At 50.2% G+C, this 24301-nt stretch overlaps 1 protein-coding gene across 1 annotated transcript; it reads right to left on the bottom strand.

Annotated features, from left to right (window-relative positions):
- Positions 1 to 4300: 4300 nt before the first annotated feature.
- Positions 4301 to 22794, bottom strand: NIBAN3 (niban apoptosis regulator 3; the record flags this gene model as incomplete). Its single annotated transcript, XM_084250027.1, has 14 exons — positions 4301 to 4329; positions 8571 to 8682; positions 10491 to 10598; positions 10679 to 10795; positions 11709 to 11867; positions 13189 to 13379; positions 13996 to 14158; positions 14357 to 14461; positions 14548 to 14663; positions 15137 to 15304; positions 16965 to 17079; positions 17640 to 17765; positions 21022 to 21152; positions 22740 to 22794. The coding sequence occupies 14 exons, from the start codon at positions 22792 to 22794 to the stop codon at positions 4301 to 4303; spliced, it is 1695 nt and encodes a 564-aa protein (XP_084106153.1).
- Between the last annotated feature and the right edge of the window lie 1507 nt (positions 22795 to 24301).

Genomic DNA, 24301 nt, shown 5'->3' with positions numbered 1-24301 from the left:
CGCGCCTTAAGGGAGCCTTGGAGGCCACGCCCTTCTGTCGCTCCTTAAAGGGGAGGAGAGCGCCTGATGCCAATCAGTCGTCAAGGCCCGCCCTCAGGCTACGTCCCCCAAGGGCCTTAAAGTCACATCGCCGCAGACCCTCCGAGACGTTATTCTGCACGGACGCCCGGCCCCGCTCCCGCCTTAAAGGCCCAGAGCTCTCTGAACTGTTCAGTACCGAGCAGCTCGGAACCCGCCAGCCTCAGGGCACCTGCTCTCGCCCGGACCCCAGTCGGATACACCGTTCGGCTTCCATTACTCTAAGACCCAGGTAGTCCTGAAAGGACCTGGTTTGGAACCCAAAAGATCTGAGCCTCAGTTTTTTCGGCTATAACCTTGATTTTCCCACCCTGGTTCCGGACCTCGCTGTGACGTCCCTGGGAGACTGTGGGGCATTGAGCTCAGAGCCCTCGCGTCCCCAGACCAGGTTCACGGGCAAACTCCCGCGCTGGCTTGCTGTGTAAAAGCATCAGTTTGTCCTTTTGTAAATGGGGGTCATACTGATCCTACGCCTTAAGATTGGCATGAGATGGAAACAAACGGTCCTTGAAACCGCTCCAGAGACAGGGCGGATGTTTCCATAAAAATGCTAAGGCAGGGCCTCCCTGGGGTGCAGCCGGTTGAGCGCAGCGCTGTGAAGCTGTCCTCAGCCTCTGCAGCGAGGGTTCGATCCCAGCTGGCCAGGGAGATACCCACAGGGCGCAGCAGACCTCTCCTGGCTCACCCGCTGCTCCCCTCAGCAGTGTATTTCAGTCAATCCACCTGTTCTGCTCCCCACTCTGTCTCTGGTGAATCCTCACACCCCCCCACCTCTGGCCTGTACCCCAGTTCTCGTATGAATAAATAAATAAATAAATCTTAAAAAATAAATTATTAAAAAATTATTTTAATTTAAATGTATTAAGCTTATTACATAAATTAATTAAAAAATCTATTTCCCTTTTTTGTTTTTTATTCAGCTTCCTTATTTTTTAAAAATTTACTTCCTGGAAATGAATAACTATAAGAAAGTGAAAATCAAAATCAACAAAAAACTATGAACCAGAGACACTTTTAGGGGGGCGGGAGGGGAGGGATTGGGGTCAGAATGGGGGGGCTGCAATTGTATGGGGAATATAACAATAAAATTTATTTAAAAAAAAAAAAATTTACTTCCTGGGCCTCCCTGGTGGCGCAAGGGGTTAAGACGCAGCCTATGAAGCTGTCCGCAGCCACTGCAGCACGAGTTTGATGCCTGGCCAAGGAGCTACCCACATGGCGCAGCAGACCTCTCCTGACTCACCTGCTGCTCCCCTCAGCAGTGTGCTTCGGTCAATCTGCCTGTTCTGTTCCTCACTCTGTCTCTGGTGAATCCTCTCACCCCCCACACCTCTGTCCTGTACCCCAGCTCTTGTGTGTATAAATAAGTAAAATAAATCTTTAAAAAAAATTTTAATGCTACCCGGGGATTGTTTTGATGTCATTCGTAAAAAATCAGTTTTTAAAATGATGTTCAGGGGCCTCCCCTGGTGGCGCAGTGGTTGAGCGCTGGGCTGCGAGGCTGCCCGCAGCCTCTGCAACGCGGGTTCGTTCCCCGGCCTCCGGAGAGGGTCACACACACACACACACACACAAAAAAAAAAAAAAAAAAAAGAAAGAAAGGAAAAGAAAGATGCTCACTTGTATGTTTATTAAGGTGTATTATTAATTCTGTGAAAAGGTGATTTCCGGGGACTCCGTGGTGGCACAAGGGGTTAAGACGCAACCTATGACGTTATCAGCAGCCACTGCAGCACGAGTTTGATGCCTGGCCAAGGAGCTACCCACATGGCACAGCAGACCTCTCCTGTCTCACCCACTGCTCCCCTCAGCAGTGTATTTCAGTCAATCTGCCTGTTCTGTTCCCCACTCTGTCTATGGTGAATCCTTTCACCCCCACCCCCTCACCTCTGTCCTGTACCCTAGTTCTTGCATAAATAAATAAATCTTTAAAAAAAAAAAAGAGAGAGAAAGAGAAAAAAAAAAGTGTCCACTGTGAAATGGAACAGGAGAACCAGTAAAGAGAAAAAGCATTACTTGTGTCAGGTCCCAGATCAGGCTGCTCCAAGATGTGCCAAAGAAGCAAATTGATTATTATTTTGAATTACAGAAACAGCTGGTGAATGAATGACACCCTAAGCCTCCTTTCTCCTAAAACAGGACTTTTCTCTGACCCTCTTCTCTCTTCCCCTGAAAGCAAGAAACAAATCTTTACGTAAAAGGCAGCCTCCCTGAACAGAGATGGAGACAGACATTATTACCGCCAGAGATGGGATGGAAAACTGGGTAAACAAGCTCACTAAGTTAGTAATCCCAAACCTTAAGGAATTTCTTTGTCCTATCTGTTCTTCTCAGATATATTGCTTCTTTGTCTAAAAGCTAAAACTGACTGTTGCAGCCAATCCCTAGATTCCATATCTCATGACCTGTGTGCACAAATTAAAGTTGCCTTTTCTTTTCCTAATCTCTCTCTTGTCAATTTAACATGGGACTAGTGAAAGAAGCCAAAGTGGGGGAGACCCTCTGGAGACTGTCTCATCTGAAGTGGGCCAAGGACATTTTAACTAGGTCAAATACCTTTGGACTGTGTCAAAAGCAATTGTTTTAAGAAACCATCAAGCAAACAATTGTTTGAGAAGTTATTCTGATCAGAGCTGATAAATATGGACTTTTAACAGGAGGGTATAATCAGTTGGATCCCTTTTCAGAAGGATTCTCTTTCTAGAGAATCAGTAACAAGTTGGGTATAGACAGAAAAGAATAGATAACCAAGATAGCCAAGAATAGCTTATTAACACTAATCAGCTCTTTTTTTTTTTAACCTCTTACCATATCTTCTTCTTTTCCTCCCATAGAATCCCCTGACTTCTATATTGGGGGAATATTTTAGGTTTTCTGCCTGAAACTGTGTACCCTGAATTGCAAGTCTTCAATCCCAAATAAACATGCTTTGCCTTTTTAATTTGCCTTCTGAATTTTTATATTGACAACTGAAATTCAAGATGCAATGAGCATGTCGTTGTATGCAAGGGACAAAAGGAGCTTAGGTTTAAGGAAGTAACAGGGGACAGTTGACTTGGCCAGAAAAAACCCAGCTGGAACCACAAATCTCCCAACTTGGCCAACAGGATCATTAATAGCTGCCCTTCCTGCTCTTGGTGCTCTTCCTCTAATTTCTTCTCTTTCCTTTGCATCTGTTTTCCAATTATTTTCTAGAGTAATCATCTGTGCAAGTTAAGGTTTGAGCTGAAACTGCATTTGGAAACGCAGTGTGATTTTGTGTGATTTTTCAAGTTCCAGGATTGATTCCAGGTGGAGGAAAGGGAATAAGGGGATGGGGCCAAACTTGGTCACTACTGATGAGTCACATGGGAGCCTCTACTTTTTGAGTACACTTGAAACTTTCTGTAATAAAAAGGCAAACACAAGTTTACATTCTATAGACTTGGTAAGGAAGACCTTTCATGTTAAATAAGAAAAACCGGGTGATCAGATGCAGCCAGTACCTGATATACTAAGAAAAGATTGAAAGGATTTAGACCCTGGAACAAAGAGTGGTATCTTCAAAGAGGTACAGGATGACAAATTCTTGTTGCTTTAATTTTTCTACAATTAACATCTATATCCTGGGTAAAAAGAAGCCAGCTGGGCAAGGCTGTTAAGTGCAAATGTATCTTGGAGGAGAAAGTCAGAAAAGGTGAGGTAAATCTCATTCCCTTAGGGGAGGGTGAAAACTCCAGGGTACAACGGGAGTGTGGGGGTACTTTTGAAAGCTAAACTGATAAAAAAAACATTGGGGAAATCCCTCCGGAACCGGCTCCGGAAACAACTGGAAAGCTTGTGATGTGGGGAAGCTGCCAACCTTGCGTGGACAGATGACTTTTCTGGCAAGCAGAAGGAAGTCAGTAAATGCTTTTCTCTCAGCAGAGAAACTTGATATTAAGTTAAGATTTGAAGTGAGTATACACACCCAAAAGTTGCACAGTAAACTGAGAAAACAAAATCTGTAACTTGTATAACAAAGTGTTACTATCCTTACTATGCAAAGAGTTATTAGATATCAATAAAACAGGTGCAGGTTTATGTCCCTTGAAATGCTACATGTTTTGATTCAGATACTATGCTATAGACATTTATCTAATGGGAATGAGGATAGAGGTGGGCAAAAATTCAGCTCCAGAATGTCCTTTGAAGAGGCAGTAGTCAGAGTGACTGGACCTTGGCACTAGAATCTGGCTATCTCTCAGTCCTCTTGAGTATCGGTTTCCTCATCTGTAAAATGGAAAGTGTCACAAGGGTGGCAACAAAATCAAGTACATCAAATGTCTATCCCATAGTAAATGCTCATTAAATGGAAGACTAGCTGTAAAAATATAATAGAAATTTATGAGCACCCAAAAGTCAGAGCCAAGAGGAAGAACATTCACAGGGATGGAAGGTGTTTGTTAAACATAGGAAAAGATTTCGACTTCATTTCCAATAATATGTACTCATTAAAAAGATGCCATCTTATACACAGATGATCTGAGAAATTCCTGTGAGGCATGAGGCCCACCACACACAAGTGAGGGGCACCTATTAGGACCATTGGTGGAAAGTGCTCTGGAGCCCCCTACTGAAATGACAAACACTAGCTCTAAACCCCAAGATTTGACAATGAGGGCTTAACCTACAGAGACCAGCATTTGCATGCAAAGCAAACACGAGGGCATTCCCTGTGGCATTAACTTTAGTGCAAAAGACTAGGTCAATTCTGGTAAAATGGAGTAAGGGACCCATTCACAATCCTTCATTCCCAACGACAAATTCCTAGATAATCCCACCCTGGAAGTATTTGCATTGGTAATCTTGTAAGTATTTCTTAAATGTGTGATCTTCATTTACCCCAGTGGGTGTCAATGTTTGTGGGTCTGCTAGACTTAAGTGGCCTGTTCAACCACCATTATGGTTACCTATGGTTCTGTATTCCTATACAAAGGTCAGAACTGCCCAGTCAATCAGTCATATGAGCCAAACCTTACAAAGTGCCTTTCCAATCAATCAAGAGCAGAAAGTTTGATCACTCTGGGAAGGCTATGCATCACGAGATATGACCGGAAACGCCCGGGGGACCAAGGACCGATGTATGAAAAGGGACCCCAGAACCTGATCAGCAGAATGCCTTGTTGATAAGATTAGGACCATGGCCAGGGGTCTGTGGTCTGGTTTCGATTACAACACTTGGTCATCAAGTTGATAACATGGTCAGCAGACTCATGTCTCTCCAAGTCCTAGATGACATTCCTGAGTTTCACTCATCCTTTCTTCTTGTCCTCCTAACGCACGTAGCTGATGCTGTATAATTATTCTATCAGTAAAAATGGCCAGGACCTTGCTCTTGAGCAGCATCCTGCATTGTGCAGCCTGCTTCATGACTCCCATGTCTTTGTCAGTGTGATGTTGCCTGATGCAATAAATGTTCATCAGTTTATCGATAGCGGTTACCTACCAGGTGCCACTAGATCAGCTGGGAGGTATATTGTCCGCTATAGTTTCATAACAAATTACCCCACAAGTTAGCAGCTGAAAACATCACCTGCTCTTTATGTGAGAGTTTCTGTGCATGATGAATGTGGGTGAAGGGGAAGGTAAAAGGTATCAGGCTTTTCTGCCCTCCCGCCATTAGGATAAAGGAGGGAACCCTACGGTCCTGAACGCATGCCTGATGGCAGGCACCTGAGGTGAGTACACCTGGGCTGAGAGACTGAGTTTATAAGGGTGGCATCATGGGGATGCCAGCAGAAGCCAAGAACGAACAGAAGCAGGAGCAGAGAAGCCAAGAAGAAGCAGAACCATGAGAGAAGCAGAGAGAACGAGAGAGAAGGCCGGAGAGCCCAAACAGAGTGAAGACTTGCTGGGAGCTGGGAGGCCTGCCAGCCTCCCGGCCCCCCAGCACCCTTACCTGCCATGTACCTGGTAAATCCCAATAAAAGCCTGCAAAAGCCACTAAGGGCTCCAGGACTCTGACTCCTCCCTTACCCTGTCTGTTGGGATCATAGAAAACCTGCCCTGTGTCATTCCTGCCCACTACAGTGGGATTCACTTACTTGGGTGGGTTCACGAGGCTGTCACAGCAGCCATTCCCAGTGGGTTGAGCTGGGTGTAGGGTCCCAGAGTCCCTGCACCTGCCCTGGTTTCTGAACAGCCAGATTAGGGACATCCTGCCCTCTGCCTAGCCAAACCAGTTGTTTTCTGCCCCATTTCAAGGAAGCCCCATGAAAGAATCTTATGCCAGGACTGCAGCGGGGGAGCCTTTCACTCGTGGCAGTGTCCTCCGCTCCATCAGGAGCTCACTCTGCGGCCTGTGGTCAGGGGTCAGGTTGCACAGGCCCTGAGCTTGGCTCCCTGCCTCATCTTCAAGAGCACCTCCACCTGGTGAATCCCAGGCTAATGTTACTACAATATTCCCTCTGGTGCTGGGAGTCAGTAGCTACCAGGAGAGACCCCACTGAGCCCTGACAAGAGGAGATGGGACACAAATCCATGGGCATGTCAGAGCTTGGGCTTGAAAGTCTCCCCATTGCCCTGTTCACCATCAGCTGGGTGAACCCAACTGGGTCAGACAAGGTACATGCTGTTCCATCCATGAGCCCATGCTGTAGGGTAAGGTAAAGTGTCAGGCTTTTCTGCCCTCCTGCCATTAGGATTGATGATGGATCTGCAGTCCTGAATGCATGCCTGACAGCGGGCACCTGGAGTAGGGTGCGGGCATGCACAGGTGGGTACACCTGGGCTGAGACTGGGCTTATAAAGGTGGCATCATGGGGATTCCAACGGAGAGCAGAGAGAACAAGAGCGAAAGAGAAACCAGAAACAGCAGAAAGCAAAAGAGCCAGAGTGAAAGGAGCAGAGAAGCAAAAGCCACGAGAGAACGTCGGAGAGCCCAGAGAGAGAGGTGACCTGCTGGGGATGGGGGGCCTGCCAGCCTCCCAACACCCCCAGCACCCCTGCCTGCCGTGTACCTGGTGAAATCCCAAGAAAAGCCTGTAAAGCCACTGAGGGCTCCAGGACTCTCTCCTTCACCCGCCAATTCCAAACATAGAAAAACTGCTCCGTCCCCTCCTACTGCTACACATGCCCACGACCATCCTGTGCACCCTCAGCAGTGCCCCCACATCACAGAATTATCTGCCATTACCCAAGAAGCTATGAGACCCTCACCTGCTTGCGCGTGGTCCCATCGGGCCTCCAAGGAGCCATCCAGCACACAGGACACACCCCTGGGTCCAAGGGCCATTTTCAATTCTAAAACAAGATAAATCCCTGGATGCACTTGGGGAAGTGCCACCATCAAATGGCTTCTATGCGGTCTCCCAGAAAAGCCAAGTGAACACAGGGAACAGGAAAACACCTCAACCCCAAAGTGCCTCTCATAGATCGCTCCATGCCCATGCCTGGGGCAGACATTGCTAGCTGAGCCCACCTTCCCTGACCCAAGCTAGACCCACGCTGCCAGCCTTGCCTCTCTGCACTGGGCTTTAAGCAGATCACAATTCAGGATGAAACCTTCTAAGAACAAACTCTCTGAGGTTAACTGTTTCTGGCTTTTTCCCCAATCAGAGAATAGGCTGCTTCCATTAAAATGTTCCTGATCTTTGGGAACTTGGTTTTTTATTTGATCCCTTGCAGACCACGGACACAACCTCACCCTTACTTCCTGGCTCCCAGAAGCTTCCCATTTCTGGGCTTCTCCCCCATCTCCAACTGCTCCTATCTCCTTATTTGAGTGCTTCAAATATATACCTCTTCTTTCTCTCCACACTGTCCTCAAGCCCCATTTACTCAGTCATAAACAGGTCAACACTTCAATAGCTCAGCGCCTGCCTCCTCCTCATGCCTGTCCCCATTCTTTTATTGTTGTCCATGCTCAAGTTGATCCTTTGCCCCCAGAACCATGCCCTCAGCCTCCTCCCTTGTTTCCAATCTGGGCACTCTCACCCACTGCTCATACACCTTCCATGGCTCCCTACTGCCTGCCCAGCAAATTCTGATCTCCTTTACTTGTTCCAGACCATGCACACATGCCCCAGTGATCTCCAGCTTCTCTTGCTTCTGCTCTGATAACAAACAGGAAGGAAGAAGAAATGTTTCTGGAGCTGTTTCCCACCCCTGGAAGTCCTGAGAGGTCTACCCAAAGGTTAAGAACTCTTGGGTCCTCGATGCCAGCCCCAAGGGGGGAAAAAAAAAAATGGAGTGGTTGTTAACGGTCTATTCCCATTTTTTAAATTCTGCCTTCTTCCTTTTATCCTGAGAACTCCTACAGACGCCTCAAGTCCTGTTCTAGTCCCTCCTCCTTCACGTAGCTTCTGTCACTGCCCCTCGTGACTTGCCTGCCCAAGACCCCCTCTGGACCAGTTCTGACTCTTGGTCAAAAGGCCAGTGTTCAGAGGATGCATGAGATGGGAACCCTGGTAGAGCTCAGTGTACACAGCCGGGGTCACCGGCTTCCTTAAATTATGGGAAGTGGGACCCACCTTGATTGATCCTCTGCAACAGGACCTCACGGACAAGGTCCTCACAAATGCCCTCAATCGTCAGGGCTGGGCTGCCCACGGCAAGGACATCCCCCTCAAACTCTGGCAGCTCCTGAAAAGAGGCAGGTTGGATCAGAAGGACTGTGAGGTGGGTTTGAGCCCCATTCCCAACTTTGATTATCTGATGAACCTGGGGACTCAGTTTCCCCATCTTTAAAATGGATTTGTTGGGTCTAGAAAGATGTCAGTGTTGAGGAGAATACTACATGGCTTCTAGGGCCTTGACAAAACCTCAGACATATGGCCCTGGCCAAGCATCTGTGATTTCGTATTGTTGGAACATTCACTGTATCTCTGGGGGTTGCAGTTTTCTGTAAGATTGCTGCAGCCAAACCACAAAAGAAGATATACACAGATTTCTCTAGAAATTCTGATTCCATGAAAGATTTTGAGGAGATGAGAAAGGCCGGCATCTTCCAAAGTACAAAGTGATTTTGGAATGTAAAGAATTTATTTGGGGGCCTCCCCGGTGGCACAGCGGTTGAGCGTTGGGTTGCAAAGCTGCCCACGGCCTCTGTGGCGCCAGTTCAATCCCCGGCTGCTCCCCGGCCACAGGAGGAGGGTCCCACATGGCGCGCAGACCTCTCCTGCCGCCCGCTGCTCCCCTCAGCAGTGTACCTCGGTCCTTCTGCCTGCTCTGCTCCCCGCTCTGGCTCTGGTGGATTCTCTCACCCCCCGCCCCCGCGCTTCTGACTGTACCCAGTGCATGTGTAAACAAAACAAAGAAACAACCAAATAAATAAATAAATAAATAAAAACATGCCTCTAAAAAAAAAAAAAGAATTTATTTGGGCTGACTTTCATGGAAATTTGTCACTGACCTGTGTTCCTGAACTATGAAACATGAATAGCTTCTCTTGATAAACAATTCAAAAATTTTAATTATAGAGCCTCCCTGGTGGCACAAGGTGTTAAGATGCAGCCTATGAAGCTATCCGAAGCCACTGCAGTATGAGTTCGACCCCCAGCCAGGGAGCTACCCAAATGGCACAGCAGACCTCTCCTGTTTCACCCGCTGCTCCCCTCAGCAGTGTATTTCAGTCAGTCTGCCTCTTCTGTTCCCCACTCTGTCTCTGGTGAATCCTCTCACCCCCCGCATCTCTGGCTTGTACCCCAGCTCCTATATGCATACATAAATAAATCTTTAAAAAATAATAAATAAAAATTTTAATTATATTATAAATTAATCAATTTAAAAAATGGACTTCTTTACCTATATGGTGGAATTGATGAAACAATACACATCACAGGAATAGTGCCCGTATTTCCACTGGGCATCCTACCCATTGCTACTTCCTCTAAAGGATCTGGTTAACACCTAAGACAAACCCTTAGGCTCTGTGTGACCAGGCCCCTGTGACCTCCCCTCATCTCCTTCCCACCCCTTCACTCACCAAGCCCCAACCCTACTTGCCTCCTCACTGTTCCTTCAATATACCAGCACAGTCCTAAGTCCTATCTCAGGGCCTTTGCCTGGACCGCTCACCCCAGGCATGGCTCATGCCTTCCACTCACTGCTTCTCAAGTGTTATCTTCTCAGGGAGAGGCTTCCTGATCACCTTGCACCTCCCCCTACACACATTCATACACACACACACACACTATCTGCCTCCCTCTCTTCTAAGTCTGTGTCATTCATGATAAGAGATCCATGGACCCCCAGCCCAGCTCTCAAATGGCAACACTGAGCACTCTCATGGGAGATGCAGAGGGCCTAGTGTGAGCCCAGAAGAACCATCAACCCAGTTTCTAATTACCATCTTGCCTCTATGAGGGAGAGAATAAGACTGCCCACTGCATAGAAAGACACAGACACTGGGTGCTCTCTGGGACTTGTCTGCGGGTCCCCCATAGGCTCACCACTCTGCATCTTGGCTCCAGCTGGCTCAGCACAAAGGGCAAGAAGATGCAGAGCAGCCACCCATGGATGAACCTCCTCTGCGCTGCGCAGCTGTCCGACTGGAACTTCTGCAGGACACAAGCAACGGCTGATCCAGCAACCGTCTAAACACACAGACCCACTGCCATGCCCTCCTCACAGTGCTCACCTTCAGCACACGCCCTCGGACTTTCTCCAGCTGCTGGGCAGCTTGGTGGCAGTCCAGGCTTGGGGTTAGACGCTGGTCTGCCAACTGCAGGAAGGTAGCCACGGAATCAGCCATGAGCTATGGGAAGAGGCACATGATGAGCCCCAGGATCCATGCCCTGGCCCTGTCAGCACGCAGCCTGTTCTGCCAGCCCCTCCCCCCATCCTCCTCCTTATCTTAAGAGAGAGCACCCCCTTCCTATCAGGATTTGGGGACCATGCGATCAATGGAGACCTACATACAAAGCAGCAAATGTCCTTTCCCTTCTGTCAGGAAGCCCAGGCTGGGGAGTGGAGAGCTGGTAGAGCTCAGCCTCTTCAACCCAGCACTCACATGCCATGTACACATTGAACAACTGTGTCAGGCAACGCTGGGTCATCTCAGTTCATGTCTCCTTCACTCATCATGTTAATGAGCAGGTCCCATTCCCTCGGTCTTCAAAACACACCCCACTTCTCTTTGTTGAACAAAACTGGCTCAGGCCTCTCTACCTCCTCCATTTCTGCCCCCAAGGCAGAAAGGGCTTCCTAATCCTTGAATCTGCTTACATACCTGACATGACTCCCCACTGTCCTAGGACAGGACCCAGCCCCTTAGTCCCTGAGGTCCTAACTCTTCTACCCACCCATAACTGGCACCGCTTCCACCTTCCTGCTCTTCCTTGAAATCTACAACCCAGCGTCTCTAAATTGCTTTATTTTCTCCAAATGCTGGCATGCTCTCTCACCTCCCCCTACCCAAAACATGCCCCACCCCACCCCCATTCCTCCCACTGCTGCCCCAGTTTGAAAGCCCTCTCCTCTGGAAGTCCTCCCAATCCTGGAGATGGGCAGGTAACTCCTTGGGGCACACTGTGCATCCCCATACATGGCACTAGGAGCCCAGCAAGGGAGGGTCAAGTCTTCCTGTGCCCCCAGCATACATGAGGCACCTGCTCAGTGGAGGCTGCTGAGCTCTCCTGGCCTCCTGCCAGCCTTCCACTCACCCTCACCTGCTGTACTAGATCCTGGACACCAAACACCAGGCTTTGCATCCCCAAGAAGCCAAATGGCACCATCAGTTGCTCCAGGCACCCTGCGTTTTGCTCAGCCTCCAGATAGCAGGTCTGCATCAGCTCCGGGTCCCATGGCATCTCCCCAAATGAATAAACCTGTACTCCAGTGGCAGTTAGAAGAGAAAAACACCATCAGTTGTTGGGAAAGCAGGGCCAGAGCCTTCTGAGCCTATTCAGTGAAAGAGAAACACCAATGGGAACACATCCCACCTCAGTTGTCACAAAAAAATTCACAATAAAACAGTATGTCATTGTAGGCATAAAATGGTAAAACCTGGAAAAAGTGAAAAAAGGCAGAGCTGGAATGACCAGAGGAAATGGGCATTCCTGGCCCTTGTCACTCCTACGCCCACCTGCTGATGACCTCTCTGTGCTGTCCTGGGCTGCAGAAATGGGTGATCCTATTCATATTGTATCTTCAAGGGGCTCAGAAAAAAGTTGGGGAAGACAGGCTACAGATAAACAACCACAGTGTTGTGTAAACACTGCTGTGAGGACAGAGGCACAGACAGCTGCAGATTCAAGGAGAGACCAGGGAACATTACTGGAGGAGGTGATTATCACATGAGGCTTAAGGAGTTGAAAGTTTCCTGGCAGGTTGTAGGAGGTCACTACTTCATGAGCCGACCTGCATGAAGTAAAATTGTCTGGTTCAGAGGACAGGGTAGGCTATGGTCAAACAGAGGAATGCAAGGGGCGGAGTTTGGGGGAAAAGTGACTCCAGACTGATGTTGCTGAAATCTTATCATCCTAATCCTCTCCCCCGCCCCCCACGTTTTAAACATTGCCTTAGTGACCAAGGCATGGTTATCCACACTAAGTAAAAAGCAATCTAGAAAGTTTTTCCAAAAGAAAGATGCAAGGTTCACACACCTTTTCTGTAAAGTTGTTAGGGGGAAAAGGATGTCTCAAAGCTAATTCCATACAGGCTTTGTGGACTCCACCCCCACCCCAGGTCAAAGCCAAAGACACTGGGAACTCCAAATCCCATCACCACCAAAGGGAAGGTGGCTAGGACCTGAGGGTGGGGTTAAGCAGCCAGGTGGAGACAAAAGGCAGACACGTGGGCTTTGGGGGGGGCTCTCCATTTTTGGGCTCTCGGCCAGCGCGGAGCGTCCGGCCAGCTCTGGGAGTGATTTTGGGTTTCCAGGTCGTCGGATCGGGTAGGACGCATTAAAGACTTTATTTCCCTATTTTCTCCCTGAGTTGTACATTTTCCTTATTTCTTTTTCTCTTGTAAATAAACCTTTTATTAACCCTTTTGCGTGTGTCTGTAGTAGAGTATTCATAAGTCCCTTTAAAGCGCGCGGGTGAGGACCCACAGCCAGGAACCCGTTTAATATCGGGGTTGCTCTATAACAAAGTGAGCACGCCACCCACCAGCCCGATGATCCGTCCCCTGCCCGCTGGAGCTCACCTCCTTGCGCAGGCGAGCGCCCGAGGGGCTCCTACGCAGGTAGCGAGACAGGCGGTCCATGCCCTGCACCAGGAGGGTCTGCGTAGCCGCGAGTGAGGCTTCCACGGTGCTCAGCAGCTTCCGCGTGACCCGGGGCAGCTGCGCGTCCACCTTCCTGCGCAGACAGGACTCGAGAGGGCCCTGGACCTCGTCTGGGAGTGGAAGACACTGCCTGGATCTCCTCCCGGTCGTGCTCGCAAGGGAGGGGGCACGGGGGAGGAATGACCCTGGGCTCATCAGGGTGAAGTGAACGGAAGTGCAGACTCTGAGCACCCTCTTCTCCCATTTTACCAATTCACTAGAAATCTGAGGTCCGTGGTGAGGAGGGCGTGGGCCCAAAGGCGCACGTGGCGGAGTCAGGATTTGACGCCGAGGCTCTCTAGTGAGTGGAGAGCCGCTGCCGTGTGACCCAGAGCACCGAGTCTGGCCGTTGCCGCTGATACTCGCACCCTCCGCTCACCGGGCCTCAGGCCCTCTCCTTTGCCCAGAGGCTACACGTTACCCTGGTCTGGCCCCGCCCCTGACCCCGCCCCCGCCCCCGCCCTGGCCTCGCTCCCGCGAGCCTCAGCCGCAAGCCACGCCCACTCCCTCATTTAGGACCCACCCACCGTGCCCCGCCCTTTCTTTCCCCGGCTCCGCCTCCTCTGAGATTTCCTGTCCTCGACTCCCGGCCCCGCCCTTTCCGTCTCTTTCCTTCCGTCTCTCAGGCTGCGGGCCCCCGCCCCGCCTGTCCCGGCCCCCACCAGGCTGCGCTCCAGCGGGCCTCACCCCGCAGCCTCCCAGCCACAAGCGCCCGCAGCTGCAGGATCTGGTCCACATCCGGGCGGAGAGTCCTCTCCAGGGCCGCGAGCAGCTCGTCCTTTTCCGGCTGGAAGGCGCGGAGCCCCGCGGAGGCCCTGGCCAAGACGGCGGCGTGGACGGCGTCCAGGAGCTGCTCGGACAGGCCAAGGGGACGCACAGGGGCCAGGGGAGCGGGAGACACTCAAGATGGGGTGCGGGTAGGGGAGAGACAAAGGCGCAGAGAGAAGGCGGGAGGGTGTAGGTGACAGTCACGGGGAGGAGATCTCCATCCAGCCCAGAACCTCCCCCTCGCCTGTTCCTGATTCCCTCTGCGACCCAGCACATATACCTCCGTCCAGGCCCAGGCCCGGGCGCGGCCGGCTCCCCGCAAGCCAGGCAGGGTCTGGGCTCTCAGTGCGGGCATCAGCTCCCTCATCAGCACCGCGGTCAGCACCTACGGGAGCGGGAATTGTGTGCGCGGTGGCCCTGGCAGCCAAGATGGGCCTTAGGGGTCGGGGTATGACCTAGAGAGGCACTGACCTCAGCGTCGGAGCCCAGGGTCACGTCGTCGTCCCCAAAGTGGCCTTGGTGCTGCCGGTAGAGCCGTACAGTGTCCAGAAAGGCCCGTGCAGCGGGGGCCTGGCTTCGCTGCAAGACTGAAGGGCAGCTCCTCAGTCCCTGCCCACCACTCCCCTATTTACAAATATTCCCGGCTCCCCAACACCTGAGGAAGAAGTCCTCCACCTTCTTGCTAGGTACCCAAACACCCGTCTCTCCCACCTTTGTAAAAGCGATGACTTCCTCCAGGAAAACGCACCAAGACCATCACTAGTCCATAACATTTGGGCAGTCAACAATCTGCCCAACCGTATGTGTCTGTCCTGTGTCCCTTCCTCTGTTTCAGACTTCAGTTTCCATATCCTGTTCCCTGTTCTTCCAGGCTAAGCTCTCACAGGACCCTGTGTGTGCCCATCATAGCCCTGGCCACACATAACTGCTTGTTGTCTCCTCTCCAAATCCATGCTATAGACAAGGAAAGAGGTTCCCAGAGGGTTCACAGCCAGCAGGGACTGAGACATTTGACCCCAGACCCCAAGACTCACCACTCCTAACCTTTCATGGAACCCACCTGTTCCACGAAGCCGGATGCCCCCCTGTAGGGCTAGCCTCCAGGCATGCTGTGCCTCCCCTGTGGCTGCAGAAAAACAGAGGTGCCGGCGGAAGGGATGCTGCAGGAACAGGGGAAAGCTTATAGGCATTTCCAGAAGAAGGCCAGGGTCTTCCTGTGTGTGGTCTCCTGAAAGCAGAGAGGGGAAGCTGCTTTTTCACTCATTCATTCACTCTACAATCAACCATTCAGTCACCAGGAAAAAATCCCCACGAAATGCTTAGAGGAGGCCTGGTGGTTGCTCAACAAGCATGAGTCACACAGTTATAGCCACACATTGTTCAATCCAGCTCAACCCGGGGTGTGGTGGGGTGGGCCAAGAGGGGGTGTCTAGGGAAGACACCAGCAATTGATTCCAGAGTCCTTTCCCAGCTTCTTCATCCTAAACACAGTGCCTTTGGCAATCACTGCCAATTTGTCTAAATTGACATATAATCCAATCCATGAGGACACTGGACTCAGATTTTAACCCATTTTCTAGTTCCACACCTAGGACACAGTTTTCCATCTTTGAACCTGGGTTTTCCTACCTGTAAATTAGGTTTAAAAGTGATACTAACCATCTAGACCCTTAAGAGTGACTTTATTTTTGGAGGATTTATTTGAGGTCACCTAAATGCTCAATGTTTTGTTCTGACTTATAAAGTGACACATACAGATTGCAGTAAAATGTAATAATTCAGCAGATGAAGTTCCTGTCACCCCAGATGCAGCCCCTAGAGACAATGATAACAGTTAACAGTTTAGAGGACATTACTCAGATATTAAAGTTTGTGCAAAGCCTTGTGGGATGTAATTGCTGAATTTGCTTCTTCCATGCATCTGGGACACCTTTGGGACTGCAGTTTTCCTTTCTAAGGGCCAGCCACAATTTATTTAATCACCCCCAAAGGATACATCCGGATGGATTCTGATGTTGCTAAAAGCATCACTATTTCTGCAGGCTGTCCTTGTGGCTATACTAGGGAGCAGGAGGGCTCCATCAAGGAGAAGGTACAGCAGACTGCGTACCTCCCTCACAGTGACAATCCCCAGCATCAGTGTCCTCACCCGTAAAATACGAGGCCATCTGCTGGGCATATTCAGTAAAATAATGCAGGACCCACGCTGAGAGCCAGTAACACTGCTCCTTACCTTATATTTATGCAGGGATGGAGGGAGAAAGGGGAGGGGTAGAGAGAAGGGCAGGGGGAAGAGGAGGAGCGTAGAAGGAAAGGAAAGGAGGAAGAATGAAGGGAGGGAGGACAGCAGGAAGAGGAAGAGAAGAGGGAGGAGGAAAAGAGGGAGCAGAGGGAAAAAGGGGGGAGGGAGGAGGAGGAGGAATGGGAGGAGGAGGAGGACTCTGGGGCAAATGATTCACCCTGCAGCTAGTCTGTGTGATTTTCTACAAGCCCCTGCCATCTCCCCACAGGCTCACTGACACCAAGTTTTATTGTTTTTATCCTTTGCTACTTTGATCCCAGTGACCTAACTCTCCTGGTCATTCTAGAAAGCTCAATTTTTCTCTTTCTAGAGCCAGCAGGCTCCCCCAGAGGCAACACTGACTGCCCCACCCCACCCCTGCCCCTGTGCCCTTCCCCACATGTACGCACACTGGGCATAGTCTGGAGATGTTTTTAGGTATCACAGCTGGGAGGAGGAGCCTTAAGCATGGAGTGAGTGAGCCCAGGGAGGCTGCTCCACACGTTACAGCACCCAGGACAGCCCCGCCACAGCAAAGTATGATCCAGCCCCCATGAAACAGTGCTGAGATAGATAAACTTGCTCTTGGAGTCCCCAGGAACCTTACCTGAGGGCTTTGGGCAGAGAGCATCTAAAAGAGAGACATATTCACACTGGGAAGTCAGGATTGTGTACCCCGTCAGGGTCATGGAACCCAGAGGATGGCCCCCATTCTCATATTCCTAGGAAAGGCATCCAAAGAAAAGTTTGGGGCAGGTCTAAACTGTGGCCCCATGTCCCAAGTGTGGAATCAGGTTAGCTGGAAAGTCCTTCCTCTCTCCCTCCACACCTCTCTCTCTTCCTCCCCCCTCAGTCCACAACCCAGCATCTCTACTGCTAGGCCACTCCCAAGCACTGTGTGAGGATCTTTTCATTGACTCCTCACAGCCCCATGCAGGGTGAGCCACATCACCCCATTTCACAGAGGCAGGGCCTGAGTCCCTGGAAGGTAAGAGACCTATCTGCCAGAGCCCCCGCAGCCAGGAAGTAGGGCAGAAGCATAAAGCACAAATGCCTTGCCTGGCTTCTACCTCGTCTGTGCTGATGACCACAAACAACTCTACCACTGCCCGGGTTTCACTTCACCGCGGGCATATCAGGAGATGATCACCCACCCAGGCCAAGCACTTAGGGGCCCTCCATTCATGCTAATGATTGGAGAAAAGAGGGGGGCTTTGCTGGGATCTGTAGGGTGGGAGGGAGAAGCTGAAGGTGAATAGGACTGGGTCACTCCCTTACTTACCTCCCTGTGACTGAACCACTCCAGCCGGCCGTCCCCACGCAGAACACAGAAGATCGGCTGCCACCGAGGGGGGTGGCCCCGCAGTTGGATCAGGGGCCCTCGGTGCTCTCGCACTCGGGGCAGTTTCTGTGGGAGAAGGAATGGATGTCCTATGCATGAACCTATGTCCCGAACCGAACACTGGACAGCTCCCATGCTGCTAGAGTGGCGCTGATTCTTACAGAGCATGCGCTGAAATCCTCCCCACAGCCCGGCATGTAGACACTCTAAGTGTCCTCCCCCACTTAGAAGCAGAATCTTCTCCACTCGAGCCTTGATGAGAGGCCAGTCTTTTTTTTTAAAAAAAAAAAATAGATTTATTTTATTTATGCGTGCAAGAACCAGAGGTGCGGGGGGGGGGGTAAGAGCGTTCCCCAGAAACAGAGTGGGGAACGTAACAGGCAGACTGACTGAATTACACTGCTGAGGGGAGCAGCAGGTGAGACAGGAGTGGTCTGCTGCACCATGTGGGTATCTCCCTAGCCGGCAGGGAATCGAATTCATGATGCAGAGGCCGCGAATAGCTTCACAGTGTTGTGCTTAACCCCTTGTGCCAGCAGGGACTCCACAAGAGACAATCTTTTTTTTTTTTTTTAATTTTTTGTTTAAGATTTATTTTTTTATTTATTTATACAAGCACTGGGTACAGTCAGAAGCGCGGGAGGGTGAGAGAAGTCACCAGAGCCAGAGCGGGGAGCAGAGCAGGCAGAAAGACCGAAGTACACTGCTGAGGGGAGCAGCGGGCGGCAGGAGAGGTCTGCGCGCCATGTGGGACCCTCCTCCCGTGGCCGGGGAGCAGCCGGGGATCGAACCGGCGCCGCAGAGGCTGCGGGCAGCTTCGCAACCCAACGCTCAACAGCTGCGCCACCAGGGAGGCCCAAGAGACTCCAATCTTGATTGCAACCTGAAAGGGACTGAAAGACGCATTCCAGGGGGCCACCCTGGGGGCGAAGGGGTTAAGCCTCAGTGCTATCAATCTATCACTAGTCACTGCTGCATGAGTTCTATACTGGCTGCAGCCACTGCTATAAGAGTTCAATCCCCAGCCAGGGAGCTACCCACATGGCACAATAGACCTCTCATCTAGCCCGCTGATCCCCTCAGCAGTGTATTTCAGCATATCTACCTGTTCTGCTCCCCACTCTGTCTCTGGTGAATCCTCTCACCCCTCGCACATCTGCCCTACACCCCAGTTCTTGTACGTATAAATACAAAAAAGAAAAAAGAAGCATTCCCACCCCACAGCAGCCATGAGATAATAAACATGTAATGCTTTAGCCATACATACTGAGGTATATTGCCATGCAGCATCAGCTGACTAACACAACTGGAGGGCCTGGGTCAGGTAAGCAGGTGAGGGTTAATTCATGAGAAATGGCCAGGCTATAGCAGGGTGGGACACCACCTCATTTCACTTTCTCCATCTCTCTTTCACTTTCACTATGTGGCACTTGAGTTGCATGGGCTGTTTCATCACTGGACCTAGGAGCTGTACCTAAGGCACACTTGGCCCCGGTAAATATTTGATGAATAAATTAACTGCATTTATGAAGTTTTGGTTCTTTGGTGGGGTTGTAGGAACTTTGGTGTTTCTTGAATATTCTGCCTGCTTTTCCTGAGGTATGAGATGTTTCATAATAATATCATTAAAACGTTATTATATAAATTATATATAGCTGGTCCTTGATTTGCAATGGTTTCACTTTGATTTTTTTGACTTTATGGTGGCATAGAAATGATATGCATTCAATAGGAACTGCACCTCGAATTCTGATTTTTCAGGGCCAGTGGTGTGTGCTACCATCTTCTCTGCGGTGCTGGGCAGCACAGCTATCACCAGGGGAAACAACCACACTGTACAGTGTGCAGGAGTCAGTCAATTCTATGAGATAGCTCACACTTTAGTATAAAGTAGGCTTTGTTTAGGTAATTTTTGCCCAACTGGAGGTAACGCCAGTGTTCCAAGCACTTTTAAGGTTGTCTGGGCTGAGCTATGATGTCTGGCAGGTGAGGTGTAGTAAATACATTTTGTGCTTGGGTTATTTTTAACCTACCATGGTTTCATTGGGTTTCACCCCTTCATGAGTTAAGAAACAGCTGTATAATGCGAGCATAGAAAACAAATATAACATGAAACGTTCAAGCTAAAGTAAGGGGAAATCCCTCCTCACTGCTGGAACCCCTGTGAAGCTGTGTCCTGGCCCAGGTGACCTGAACCTGCAGATGGTGAAAGATGCAACTGGGGGTATCACCCAGAACTCAAGAAGTCCTGTATGGGAAAGGGAAAATCCCAGATGGCAGGGGCTCCTCACCAGGGAGTCCCCACCCCAGGGCAGGCACCAGGGGGAAAAGAGAGGTAGGACATTCCTGTGCCCTGATTTGGGCAAGGGACCCGGCCTCAGTCAGGAATGTGGACTTGGGTCAGATCGTGCCTCTGCCTCATGCTGGTGGATGAACTCAGGAGTATTTCCTCGCCGCTCTGTGCTTCAGTTACCCCTCTGGTCAGAGAGCTATCTCCTGGGCTGGTGAGGACTATGTTGTGCAAGGCACATGGAGGCCTTGGAAGCTGCTTGCCAGCTCAGGGGACATTCGGATCAAGGTTTGGGCCATTCCAGGCTCTTTTGTTTCACTGCAAACACTTCTTGAGTGGACAATCTCTTCCTGAGTCCCTACCATATGCCAACACCACATGGACACAAGAGGGTACAGAAAGGGGAGCTAAGAGCTGATGCCTGATTTTAAAGGGCAGGTAAATAGGGGAGACAGACATGTGACCCAGGGCTCCCCTGGAGAAGCAGCAGGATTGGGATCCCAGGGGAGGTGCCCCACTCAGATCAAGGGTGAAATGGTAATCAAGGCAGGCTTCTTGGAAAGAGTGGCAGTCAAAGCACAAGGAGGAATGGGGAGAGGGCATCATGCACATAAATGTCTGGGAGCTCAGTGGGCTGTGACATTGGTTCTGCTCTCAGGCAAAGCATTTTCAGCTTCAGGGCTTTTGCCACAGCTGTACCCTCTGTCTAGAGCACCCTTCCCATCCTGGGCTGTAGATCCAGCTCCTTCTCATCTCTTAGGTCTCAGCTCAGAGAAGCCCTCCCTGCATGCACCCTGACTCCCGCATCCAGCAACCCTGCATCCTGAAGGACAGAGCAGGATCTGTCTCAGTCACTGCTGTGTCTCCACCATGCAGCCCCGGGAGTAGCACCGGTAGCTGCCCAGTGAGTGTTTAGCTGAATTTTCAATAGTCACCCCAGGTCTTGGTACCAGAAACTCCATGGTATGAGGAGGGCCCTGCCCAACAAATACCCCTTGCTCAGCTCCACTTACCCACATTTACAGCACCCACCTTACTTCGCAGCAGCTGACATTGAACCGGCTCCTGGGGGCCCAGCTCCTGGGTGATCTGCCGCAGAAGGGATACTGCCAGCTGTCCACGGTAACAGGGCAGGAAGTTTCTCAGCAGGGCATCCATCTGGCCTGCAGATCAAGGGGACCATGAGTCGGACCCAAAGACCAGCCTAAGGAGGACAGAACAGGCAAGAATCCACTGGTGGGGGCCTCCCTGGTGGGGCAAGGGATTAAGCATCAGCACTATGAAGCTATCCACAACAACTGCAGCTACAGTTTGATCCCTGGCCAGGGAGCTACCCACATGACGCAGCAGACCTCTCCTGACTAAACTGCTGCTGCCCTCAGCAGTGTATTTCAGTCAGTCCGCCTGTTCTGTTCCCCACTCTGTCTCTGGTGAATCCTCTCACCACCAACCCCCACCCCACCCCACCCCCGCCACGCCTCCGGCCTACATCCCAGGTCTTGTATGCATAAATAAATAAATCTTTAAAAGGAAGAAAGAAAGAAAAGAAAAGAAAGGTCTTCCTGGTGACAGCCATGACTTTAAAAAAAGAATTCAGTGGTGGGCTCCTGTACACCTCCTCCCCTAGTTGCCTCCAAGTCCCATTCACCCTTAACCCTCCATGCCTGTTTCCATCCACAGTGGATGGGTGACTCAAGCATAATCTATAACTGAAGCACAATAAACATAATTGTGTAATCACAGAATTTAATGAGTTTTGACAGATGTACACACCTGTGAAGTTATCACCTTGATCAAGATAATGAGCAGATACATTGCACCCAAGAGTTTCCTCATGTCTCTTACCTGGGAGATTTTCAAAATCTCTTAAAAAGCCCCACCCCAGCACAAGGGAACTTTCTGGGATGATGGAAGTGTTCTGTATCCTGATCCAGAAGTGATCACACAGGTGTTAATGTTCTTCAAGCTGTTCCCTGTATGTTCATCCTACTGCCTGAAATTCGCATCTGATGGTTGGAGCATCAGCAGCTGTTATGTGCTATGAGGTGGCCTCAGGCACAGAAGACTACACATGATAGAACCAGGAGATGAGAGGAGCTGGGGTGTACAACTTTTGTCAACCTGTCTGGCACCTGTAACTCTCTCTAGGAAAGAGAAATAAATCCTTATCTTGTTTAAACTTGTTTAGTAAATAATCCTGAATCTCCCTGGAGAAATTTACTGAATTTATTGTGTGATAATAACTTGACCTTCTTTTCTGATCTAGATTGTAAACCCATAAGGATGGGGCCATTCCCAACCCTACTATATCTTCAGTTCCCGCACAGTAGGAGCTTAAACATGTGTATGGAAGTTAGAGGCACCGCTTCCTCACTGTCTCAAAACAAACACTGAGTCTCATTTCCCAGGGTCCACACAGAGGTGTCTGCCCATTCCTGCACACCTGGAAGGATTACCTTAGGATATCTGGATGGGCCCAGGGCACCTCCCACTTGGCACCATGTTCCCCTCCCTGAACCCACACCCTGAGTAGGGTTAAAAGATTTACTGAATTAAAATATAGGACACCAGTTAAATTTGAATTTCAGGTAAATAAGGAAAATATTTTTGTACAAGTAGGTCTTCGTGCAAGATCTGGGACATACTTATATTTAAATTATTCATCATTTATCTGGAATTTGCATTAATAGGGCATCCTGTGTGTCGACCAACCCCCAGCCCTGAACCCCACCTGCCCCATGCCTGCTCACCCCTCAGGTACTGCTGCTGCCGCTTGTCCAGGGGGCTAGAAGGCCGCCCGCCCATCCTGCTGTCGTCTCCTTGGGTTCCCCTGAGAGTGAGGCACACACGCTTCCCTTCCTCACAGCACCCGAGGTCCCTTAGTCCTGGGGAACACTAAGAGCAGGGCATCCAGCAAGGTGCCTGGATGATGAGGAGAACAGTGCCTGTGATCAGGGGGCAGAGAAGGACTAGGCTGTGTGGTGGGGGATGCCCCGCCCTGCACCTGCATCCTCCTGGTTCCCCTGGGGCCAAGCCCTCAGATCTGTTGATTTCTGAGGTAGCCCTGGAGGCAGGGTGGGGTTATGGGAGACAAAACTTCTAGCTGGCCTTGGGGGAGGAATGCAGGGCAGATTATCTATCAAAACCTGCAAAAGTGGCTAGTGTGAGGGGCAAGGAAGGTGAGGTAGGTATGGGATGTCTAATTCCTAGTGTCCACCCCCACTGTATCCACCACATGGTTGGCAATACTGGGTCTCAAGAGGATCCTGCCATGGCCCCCGACCACCCTGTCTGGGAAACCACTGGACAGACAATTCAAGTCACTAGGGTCAGTGCTGGGGCAGGGGAGGAGGCAGCAGAGAGAGACATCACTGTGCCCTGAATTAGGGTTAATTGAGTCTTCTCCCCTTCACCTGTTTTTCCAGTGCCTGGCACAGAATAGCCCTCAGTGTTTGAGGGAGGGAGAAAAGAAAAGAGAAGGGTCTGCAATGCAATCCAAGCTGAAATGTGACCAAATGAGAGTTTCTCGAGCTTTCAGATGAGGGGAGTGTCAAGTTCCAGTGACTGGATCTTGGATGTGATGGCTGGTGTATAAGCAATCACTTTGGACCATGAGGTGAAACTCTCATAACAATGACACAGCTATGACATTTGGGAGACTGGGGTCTCCAAAGAGTTAATCCACCAGCCCTATGTGCTTGCTTCCACAGAAGGAGTTAAACTTACATTTTAAGTCACCAGGAACATCTGACTTTAGTGTCAGCAATATCCCACAGGATTCATATCTTCTCTAAGAAACATCACTTCATGCCAGCCTGAGTATCATCCCTGAATTAAGCACTGTGATACAGAAGTGGGCAAAATAAGCTACAATCCACCCTCCGTGGACTACGGGGTTAGCATGCCCACAAAACTCAGATAACAAGAGTAAGGGGAAAATGGAATATGAAAGGGTAGAAAATGCTCTGAGTGGGGAGGAATGAAGGAGGTGATGTTGTACCAAGACCTGAAGGACGTAAGGGCCCAAGTCATGTACAAGGCTGAGGCAAAGAGACCCCTACGCAGCGGGCACAGCACATGCAAAGGCCCTGACATGGAAATGAACTTGGAGGGTTCCACTAACAGCACAAAGTGGGTGGGCTGGTGGAGGGTGAGTGAGGTGAAGATGTTAGGAAAGGAAGGGGGTCCTCAGGAGCCACACGGTGTTTGTGAGCCAAGTAAGATGTTTCACTTTTTTTAAAAGATGTATTTATTTATGCATACAAGAGCTGGAGTACAGGCCAGAGGTGTGGGGGGGGGGTGGTGAGAGGAC

This window comes from Talpa europaea (genome assembly GCF_964194135.1).
Source record: "Talpa europaea genome assembly, chromosome: 12".
In the NCBI taxonomy this organism is placed as follows: domain Eukaryota; kingdom Metazoa; phylum Chordata; class Mammalia; order Eulipotyphla; family Talpidae; genus Talpa; species Talpa europaea.
Note: the sequence above shows the minus strand (reverse complement) of the source record. Positions and strands in the feature narration are given on the sequence as shown.